The sequence below is a fragment of the Malus sylvestris genome, chromosome 1 (assembly GCF_916048215.2).
Source record: "Malus sylvestris chromosome 1, drMalSylv7.2, whole genome shotgun sequence".
In the NCBI taxonomy this organism is placed as follows: Eukaryota; Viridiplantae; Streptophyta; class Magnoliopsida; order Rosales; family Rosaceae; genus Malus; species Malus sylvestris.
This window is the reverse complement of record NC_062260.1, coordinates 9,298,593-9,308,562: the sequence shown is the minus strand read 5'-3', so window position 1 is coordinate 9,308,562 and position 9,970 is coordinate 9,298,593. Positions and strand designations below refer to the sequence as shown.

The 9,970-nt window shown below is 39.5% G+C and overlaps 1 protein-coding gene and 1 long non-coding RNA gene across 2 annotated transcripts; one reads left to right on the top strand and one right to left on the bottom strand.

The window, feature by feature from the left end:
• Positions 1 to 277: 277 nt before the first annotated feature.
• On the bottom strand, positions 278 to 2,613 carry LOC126628222 (ras-related protein Rab11D-like). The gene is made up of 2 exons (XM_050297835.1): positions 2,208 to 2,613; positions 278 to 940 (listed from the first exon to the last, which is right to left on the bottom strand). The coding sequence occupies exons 1-2, from the start codon at positions 2,429 to 2,431 to the stop codon at positions 496 to 498; spliced, it is 669 nt and encodes a 222-aa protein (XP_050153792.1). The 5' UTR covers positions 2,432 to 2,613; the 3' UTR covers positions 278 to 495.
• A 5,704-nt stretch (positions 2,614 to 8,317) lies between these two features.
• Positions 8,318 to 8,716, top strand: LOC126628243 (uncharacterized). The gene is made up of 2 exons (XR_007625325.1): positions 8,318 to 8,476; positions 8,525 to 8,716. It is a non-coding gene; the product is annotated as an uncharacterized LOC126628243 (long non-coding RNA).
• The last annotated feature ends 1,254 nt before the right edge of the window (positions 8,717 to 9,970 follow it).

The window sequence follows — 9,970 nt, the reverse complement described above, 5'->3', positions numbered from 1 at the left end:
TTGGTTGTGTTATGTGGCAGGTGCTATACTCAGGTCATGGGTCATGCCCTTAAGTGGTTTCTTAACGACATAAGCTACAAATCTCTTAAATGAATGTACTAATCTTGTTTGAATATACGAAACATTGCCGCAACATTTGTAGCAGTGAGTCATAAAAAGGGGCTTGGCCGAGTGGTACGAGTTTTACTTAAAATCCATCTGTTGCAAAGATTTATTAGATGCAAGATTTAACAGCTGATTTCCGAACCACTCAATCGCACGTACAGCATAAACAACATTCCAAAAACTGCACTCAACTATATTTCAAACAGATCAACAACGAGCAGACCCAAATCAGGCTCATCTTTAGTTCTTCATTTCAAATTTTCACATGCAAACTAAAGCAGAGCAATGTGCAAAATATACAACGGAAATATATCACACCCCTCAAAATTTGCTGGTATTAAGAATTTCAAAGAAAGTATTCGATGTTTAAAAATCAGCCTTCCTGTTGAATCACGACGTACAGCATGCCTTGCTCTTAGCTGGGATTTCTTGTGCAGGGCCCGGGATAAGGATTTTCTTACCAGCCAGAGGTGCAGGGTTCCCGTTACCTTGATTTTCGTTGGCAGCAAGGCTCTTCTTGTTAACGATGTTGAATACCTCTGTCAACACAGTCGAGAAAGCATTCTCTACATTTGTTGCTTCCAGGGCTGAGGTCTCTAAGAAGAAAAGTCCTTCCTTTTCAGCAAATTCTTTGGCATCTTCAGTGGGGACTGCACGCTGGTTCTCGAGATCACTTTTGTTGCCTATCAGAATGATGACTATGTTCTTGTCCGCATGACTGCGCAGCTCTTCCAGCCAACGTGGTATGTGGTCAAAGGTCTGGCGTTTGGTTATATCATAGACCAGCATTGCCCCAACAGCACCCCTGTAGTATGCACTTGTCACCGCTCTATATCTGCTCAAAACAGAATAAGAGAAGAAATAGACACATCAATTGCCAATACACCAAACTTTTCCATGACGAGAAAGTAAAGGAGTGACAGCCAGAGTAAAGCTTCTAATCCACCTAGTTTGCATATCCAACCAAGGCTAACTTTTATTTTCTTTGAAAATGATGTACTTTGTTTATTTAAAGGACACCAAAAGCCGAGCCTCATATCAACATATGATGTTTTGACTTGCTCTATTATACATGGTACTTGCTGATAAAGATACCATAACAAGAATGAGATGCACAAATCATCTTATACAGTTATACTAGGCAACGTTGACTGGTTTAGTTGTCAACCATATATAATTCGTAAAGTAAATCTGTCCAAAATCGTGCATCATCATAATGAAGACAATCCTCACCCGAGCAATTATCCATTCCCATCTAAAAATAAATCAACTCTAAAGTCTTATATCTTCTTTATAATGAAATTAACCTTTAGGCCAAACCTGGAACAAATAGGCAAGAAACGCAAGCCTGGACGAATCATATTGTCATGGCTCTCACTCAAATAGGGGGAATCAACGGAGTACTTATTCACACCGTTTAACAAAGGGTAACAATTCTTATCACGCTTTATCATCCATGGTATCTCCAAGTTGCAAGAAAATGAAACTAAGATCAAAACTAGATTATGAACTAAACACGATTTCATATCTTTGTAACCGAAAACCTTATTAATGGTGTCAAGTTTTTACAACTAAGCAACACGCGGATCACATAAAGAAACCGATAACTAATTTAATTCTCGGAATTTAACATTTCTAATCATTCGAGTGGATATCCAAATCAATATCACAACATATTGAGTACACTATCAGGTTCAAAAACATGGATCTAAAACTCTCAGATAAATAGAAAACTACTAATCTTACCCAAACTTTCTGTACATATTTTTGTCACTGTGATTATCTAATTCATATGCATACAGAGAAGTAATTAACCTACCAACATTAAAAATTTACTTGAAGAAATCAACCCAGAAAGAAGGAAAAAAAAAACTTCAAAGGATGTAATGCAATCTATGCATACAGCTCACCAAAAAAGCAACTAAGAACTTTTACTAAAACAGGAAAAAGTAAAAAAGCAGAAAGTTTAATGGAATCGCTGCAAACCATCAATCCAAAAAACCCAAGGTAGCAGATTGAAAGAAAAGGGTTGCATGCTACAGCGGAAGAGAGAGAGAGAGAGAGAGAGAGAGAGAGAGAGAGAGAGAGAGAGAGAGAGAGACCGTTCTTGGCCAGCAGTGTCCCAGATCTGAGCCTTGACACTCTTGTGCTCGATGAGGAGGGTCCGAGTCTGAAACTCGACACCGATGGTGGCCTTGGAGTCCAAGCTAAACTCGTTTCGGGCAAACCTGGCCAGAATCTGAGACTTGCCCACCGCAGAGTCTCCTATCAGTACCACCTTGAACACATAGTCTACCTTCTGGCTCGCATCCCCATAACTCGCCATTTCTCTATCCCCTCTCAACTCAACTACTCCAACTCTCCACTCAAGTGAGAAGAAAACCCAGATCGCTACTTCTGCTATCAAACCTCCGCAAAGGAAAACACTTGAAACTTATCCAACCCCCAAGACTTCTACTTTATTTTTATTTTTATTTTTTTTTGGTGGAAAAATGATAGGACTTCTGTAATGCACTAAATTGCACAACAAAACTAATTTATCAGTTATGATTGTCGTTAATTTAAGGGTAAATATTTTACCTCTCATATTTGAGTGTAATTGTAATTTTATATAATATTTTTAAAATATTTCAATCTCGGAATTAATTATTATTTTATTTCAATTTTATACAATTGTTAAAAAATCTGTTAAGTGAGCTGTTAAGCGATGACATCATAATAATGATTTTACAATTTTGCTGACGTGACACTTGTGCCTTGTGGTCAAAAAACAAATATATATATATATATATATATATATATATATAAAATTAATAAAATATTATTTTTTGTTAATTTTTGTATAACATAATTTCTTTTTATAAAAAAAAAAAAGGCCAAACCCTCCCGAGTCCAGCGCCATTCATCCTCTCCCCTCCCCTTTGATTTCTTCAACTAGTTCTCTTCTCCAATTCGCCAGTACCACGCCGTTCTTCCTCTCCTTCTTTATTTTTTTTCGATCTAGTTTTCTTTTCCAATTCCTCTCAAAGATTCAAAATGCTAACAGAAATGGCAGCCTGTTAAGACTCGATTCAACCTTAACCTGTAGCAGCAAGATATAGCAAGGGAGGATGGGAGTGATGGAATACGAAGGGAGCTACGCTCCTATTTTTGGAATAATATTTTCTATTCAATATAATACCTCCTAACTTTACAACCCAATAGCTATATAAAGTCATACAAACTAAGCCAGCTGGCTCCTTCAGAACACAACAATAAAAACATAAGTAAATTATAACCAATCCTCTGCTTAATACTAACTCACTTCTTAAAATGTGATTAAGAAAATCACATTGTTTACAGTTCATAACATTTCCCTCCCCTTCAAAAGACCTTGTCCACAAGGTTGTTTGGCAATCAAAACTTGAACTCCGGATAGCTTGCAGTGAAAGCATCAAAATCTTCCCAGGTTGCATCTTCTCTGGTACCCCCTTCCCACTGCACAAGTAGTTGAACTCCAGCTGCATTCCCTTTTTTGTACATTCTACGCTGCAGTGCTGTCATAGGCATTTATTGTTTCAAACCATCATCATGAACAGAGGGTAAAGTAGTAGTAGGAACAATGTCAGGGCCCAAATGTTGCTTTAGACAGCTCACATGAAAAACGGGATGTAACTTGCAGCCTTCAGGAAGCTTTAACTTGTAAGCTACCGAGCCTATCTTCTCCAATACTTCAAAATGACCATAGAAACGAGGCTAAAGTTTGTGATAAGAGTGAGAAGCTAAAGACTGCAATTGATAAGGTATAAGCTTTAGGTAGACCAGTTGCCCCTCAACAAACTCTCTCTCAGTTCGGTGCCTGTCAACTTGTACCTTCATTCTGTTCCTTGCCTTTTCCAAGTTCGATTTGAGCTAAGACAAAAGTCGATCCCTGGCTATCAAACTTTGCTCCACCAGTTCCACTCGTGCTGTGCCACTCTCATAAGCTGCAATGTGAGGTGGGGGGTATCCATAAACTAACTCAAATGGAGTAAACTGTGCAGAGGTATGATACAAAGTGTTGTAGTTCCACTCTGCCCATGGTAACCAATGCAACCATTTTTTAGGTTGTGCACTAGTGAAACATCTCAAATAGGTCTCCAAACACCTATTGAGAACCTCAGTTTGGCCATCGGTTTGGGGGTGATAACCGGAGCTCAGGCAAAGGGTTGATCCTTGAAGTTTAAAGAACTCCTTCCAGAAAGAACTCAAAAAGATAGGGTCCCTGTCACTTATTATTGATGAAGGCATGCCATGTAATTTGAAAACATGGTTCACAAATGCTTGAGCCACAATAGAAGCAGTGTAGGGATGTGCTAATGCCACAAAGTGGGCATACTTGGATAATCTATCGACAATCACCATTATTACAGATTTTCTAGAGCACAAAGGAAGACCTCCAATGAAATCCATGCTAATGTCCCTCCAAATACCATGAGGAATAGGCAGTGGTTGCAACAAACCTGGAGGAGCAATGGTTTCATACTTATGCTGTTGGCAAACTGTGCACTCAGAAACAAATCGCTTCACATCACTTTTCATGCCTGTCCAATAAAACCCACGCTTAATCCGGTGATATGTCTTAAGAACCCCTTCATGTCCCGAAGTAGGAGTGGAATGGTGTTCATGGAGAACCTTATCTCGCCAAATTGAAGTGGGACTGAGCACTATTCTCGATTTATACTTGAGCAGCCCATTATCAACATGGTAGTAGGAGGTGGTTGTCGCATCTTGAGTTAAATCTTGCACCTTCTCCAGGATCCAATCATCCTTCTCATTAAACCTTCTTAATTCATCAACCCATCCCATGTAGGGGTATGAGATAGCATGACAAGTGACAATCATTTCGGACTGATCAGTGGTGTCTCATTGAAGTTGAGAGGAAACAACTACCCGTGAGAGGGCATCGGCAACCACATTTTCAGAGCCACTCCTATATTGGATTTCATAATCAAATCCAAGCAACTTAGATACCCATTTCTATTGAAAAGATGTATGTGCTCTATTACTTAGGAAATAGCGCAGACTATTGTGGTCTGTTTTAATGATGAAATGCCTTCCTTGCAAATAATGTTGCCACTTTTTTACAGCCTGCACTATTGCAATTAATTCCCTCTCATATGTGGATAGTGCTTGGTTCTTGGGACCAAGTGCTTGACTTGAGAAAGCAATAGGTTTTCCCCTTTGTTGCAGCACTGCCTCTATGCCATTCCCGGATGCGTCACATTCAAGGACAAAAGGTACTGAAAAATCAGGCAATGCAAGGAGTTGAGGAGAAACCATAGCTTGTTTGAGTGTCAGAAAAGCATCCTGAGCACTAGAATTCCAATGAAATCCATCCTTTTTAGTCAACTCATAAAGGGGTTGACAAATTTTGCCATAACCGGGAATGAACTTCCGATAGTAACCCGTGAGGCCTAAAAAACCCCTCAATCCTTTTACATTCGCAGGTATAGGCCAATCAACAATTGCTTGCAGCTTAGAGGGATCAACAGCTACACCCTCTCGAGAAACCACATGTCCCAAATATTCAACTTTGGACTGGCCAAAAGAGCATTTTTGTTTCTTCACAAAAAGCTTATGATGTGTGAGTACCTGGAATGTAGTTGTTAAATGTGAGATGTGATCCTCCCAAGACTTGCTGTAAATGAGAATATCATCAAAGAACACAAGTATAAATTTCCGTAAGTAAGGCCGGAAGACATCATTCATTAGATTTTGGAATGTGGCAGGAGCATTTGTGAGCCCAAAAGGCATCACCAGGAACTCGTAGTGTCCCTCATGGGTACGGAAAGCAGTTTTCTCAATATCTTCTTCACACATCCTAATCTGGTGGTAACCAGATCGTAAATCAAGCTTAGTAAAGAACTGAGCCCCATACAACTCATCAAGCAAGTCATCTATCAAGGGAATAGGATATTTATTTTTGATGGTTATAGAGTTTAACTCTCTGTAATCCATACAAAGCCTCCAAGCTCCTTCCTTCTTTAAGACAAGTAACACTGGGCAAGAAAAATGGCTGTGACTTGGACGAATAAAACCTGCTTGTAACAACTCAGCCATGGCTTTTTCTATTTCAGACTTTTGGAGAGGCCCATAATGGTAGGGTCTGATGTTAGGTGGTTTGAAACCTGGCAGGAGAGGAATCCGATGGTCATGCACTCGTAGTGGTGGTAAAGAAGTAGGAACTTCAAATAGATACGCATAATCATGCAATAATTGTTGCAAGTCATGGAGCTGAGAGGGAGTCAACTCAGAAGCCTCCATTGTAGAACCCTCCACAAAGTAGAGCACCAACCCTAAAGTAGAATTCGAAAATTCTTTGTCCACATTGGGCAGAGAGATGGCCTGTAAAGTAGGTACTGGTTGAGGGGTACTATGGGAGAGTGTATAATGGTGGTCATTCACTGTGAAGTCCATAATGAAAAGCTGGAAGTCCCAAAGTATAGGGCTGATGGTAGATAACCAATCCACACCCAAAACAGCCTCACAGCCACCAAGAGGAAGAGTGAAAAGTGTATGAGCACATGAATAACCACCCAAAGATATGAGAGCCGCCTTATCACACCCCTGACTCCTCACCTTCCCACCATTAGCCACCAATACTTCAAAAGGTTTGGTTCCCCATAATTTCCAACCAACTTGTTTCACCAACCTAGAATCCACAAAACTATGAGAACTACCCGAATCGAGTAAGAATGTCACGGGTTGGTTGCCAATGAATCCCCCCACTTTCATGGTTTGAGGTGTGCGTTTGGATAGAGTCCCAAAATAAGCACATTCACTAAGTTCCATGTGTTGCATCTCAGCTAACACATCATCAGGTGGTTTAAATATTTCCTCATCAGTACCTAAGAAATCGATCATCAATAATTGATTCTGGCCACACTTGTGACCACGAACCCACTTTTCATCACAGAACCAACAGTCACCTCGCTCCCTCTTTTTCTGAATTTCATCGGGTGAGAGTTTCTTAAGTGGTAAGTTGGGAAACCTAGGATGGGCAGCATTATGGGGAGTAAGAGGCTGTAAGGGGGGTTTATACAGAGGAAAAGATTTTGGAGAACCAGATTTAAGTTCAGCATACTTAGTATCCAATTGAATAGCTATAGAAATAGCCCCATGGACAGTGGTAGGGCGTAGCAATTTCACATCAAATCTTAATTCCTTCTTCAATCCATCGAGGAAACAACTCTTAAGTAGAATCGGACCAACATCAGAAGTGTGATTGGCAAGCCTACGAAATTCAGCAATATAATCCTTGAGAGTACCCGTTTGACGGAGTTTGAAGAGAGATTCAGTGCAATCTTCGAACTCTGAAGGTCCGAATTCACGGCAAAATGCAGTGGTGAAATCATCCCAGCGTGGTGTAGTAACCAAACAATCCATTCACCGAAACCATTGTAACGCCTTGCCCTCCAAATGAAAAGAGACTGTCACCACTTTTTGATGCTCCGCAGTGCCATAGTAGGCGAAAAATTGCTCGGCCTTGTAGATCCAAGAAATCAGATCATCTCCATTTGTGAATCTGGGAAATTCGATGCGATGTTGGAAGTTGGGCCGATGGTGGTGTGCACCGTCATAGATCTCGCGGTGTGGAGGGCGGAGGAGTTCCCTTTTGTCAGGATCGAGAAGATTCTCCACGATCGGAGCTGGACGATGATTGGGATCGGAAGTTGAACCGCCATTCCATCCCCCATAAAATTGTTCACGACGAAACTGCTCAAAGCAGATCGCGAGCTTGGCGTCCAGAGTATCAGAGAAGGAAGACTGCAGGGAAACAAAAAAAGCTTCGAGAGCAGCCATGCGCTCTTCCATGACTGTAAAACGAGAGGTGGTAGTGTGTCGGGGCATGCACGGAAGGGAAACCAGAATCGACAATGGGTGATACCAATGTTAAGACTCGATTCAACCTTAACCTGTAGCAGTAAGATATAGCAAGGGAGGATGGGAGTGATGGAATACGAAGGGAGCTACGCTCCTATTTTTGGAATAATATTTTCTATTCAATATAATACCTCCTGACTTTACAACCCAACAGCTATATAAAGTCATACAAACTAAGCCAGCTGGCTCATTCATAACACAACAATAAAAACATAACTAAATTGTAACTAGTCCTCTGCTTAATACTAACTCACTTCTTAAAATGTGATTAAGAAAATCACATTGTTTACAGTTCATAACACAGCCATCGCCACCTCAATCCAAGAAACCCAAACCCACCATGGAATCAATCCGTCGATGACGTTCTGGCAAAGGCTAGCGACCTCGGCGAGGATCAAGAGGGAGAATGGAGAATGCACTGTGCAAGGTGACGTAGCGGCAGGTGAGGAAGACGAAGAGTGGCGAGGTGGTTGATGGGGAAGAAGACGAGGTGAGGAAGACGAAGAGTGGCGAGGTGCGGTGGTTGTTGGGGGTGCCGTGGGCTTGGAGAACTTGGGGGGCATGGGACTAGGTACGATTTAGGATTTTCCTTTTTCTTCTTTCTATTTTTGTAAGTTTTTAATTGTAACCAAATGGGAAAGGATGAATGGCGTGGGCCTGGGGAGGGTTTGGTTTTGGAAAATTTTATTTAAACCCAGCTTTCTTATTTCTACACCTAACTAAATAAATTTGTTTACCAAACTTCCAAATATATCCTTGAATAAATAAAAATAAAACATTAATTTTCTACCCCTAAAACACAAACAACAATTATCTCTCCACACCCTTTTTATTTAATGAAAACTAATGAAAAGGGTTTGAAAACTTGGAGTTTTAACGATAAAGACAAAATAAAGGGTAAAATAAATAGTATCAGGATTGACTTTTTAGTGTAAAAATGTGTTTTTTCGTTAAAGTGAACAGTACCGGGAGCTTTTCGTTAAAGTTCCCTTTTATTTAATCCGCTGAACCCAATCCCAAGGACGGCAACTCTTCTCCGACATCGTCAATAACCACGATCCATCTCTACTATTCTTCATATGTCTCCTCTTCTCTTTTGAATTCCTGGCTTACATCTTTACTTTCTCTTAATTTTGTTCAATTATACACATTGGATTTTAGTGAAAGAAAAGAAAAAAAAAAACAGTCAAACCCCCACAGCCACAAGGCTTTTGTGCATTTTTACTCCGACACCCATTTGTTGAACATTAAACCAAATTGAAAACGATAGAAACTTTTAACTATTAGAGAAAAAACAGAGATCTACCAAGAAAAAAAAGAATTGTAAATTTCCGCTCAAAAACAATAAAACACCACCCAACATGTGCTTGTAAAAATAACCCAACCAAATGAGAAAAAGAAGGTACTTTCTTCATCATATAATAACAATAGAATAAAAAAAGAGTGTAAAGGGATGGTAGGTGTCGGCGGTTTTGGAGAGGGTTGCTGGAGTTAAGCTTAGGTTCATCGGATTATATAAAATGGATGTAGAGAGAAAATTTTGCTGTTTGAGTTGAGTTTATAAAGTTGTTTCTTCTTTTTTATTTATTAAAGGGTGAATTTGGAAGTTTGGTGCAAAGATAAGATAATTGGGTTCAAATAAAATTTCTCTTTACTTTTTCCTTTTTTTTATCTTTTTTTTTTTTTTAAAATTTTAACAAATGAATTGATATTTTATTAAAAAAATATTAGTTGTTTTGCCACGTGGCACAAGCTGGCAGTCACATCAGCAAAATTGTAAAGTCCACTATTACCACATCATCACTTAACAGATTTTTTAACGGTTATATAAAATTGAAATAAAATGATAACTAATGTATGATATTGAAATGTTTTAAAGATGTTGTATGAGGTTGTTATTGCACCAAAACCTGAGGGTGTAAAATGTAATTTACCCTTAATTTAAACATTAAAATTGTTA

Coding starts and splice junctions, on each gene's coding strand:
- LOC126628222 (XM_050297835.1), bottom strand. CDS start 2,431: ATGGCGAGTTATGGGGATGCGAGCCAGAAGGTAGACTATGTGTTCAAG. Junction 941..2,207: donor GACACTGCTGGCCAAGAACG/GTCTCTCTCTCT, acceptor TGTTTTGAGCAG/ATATAGAGCGGTGACAAGTG.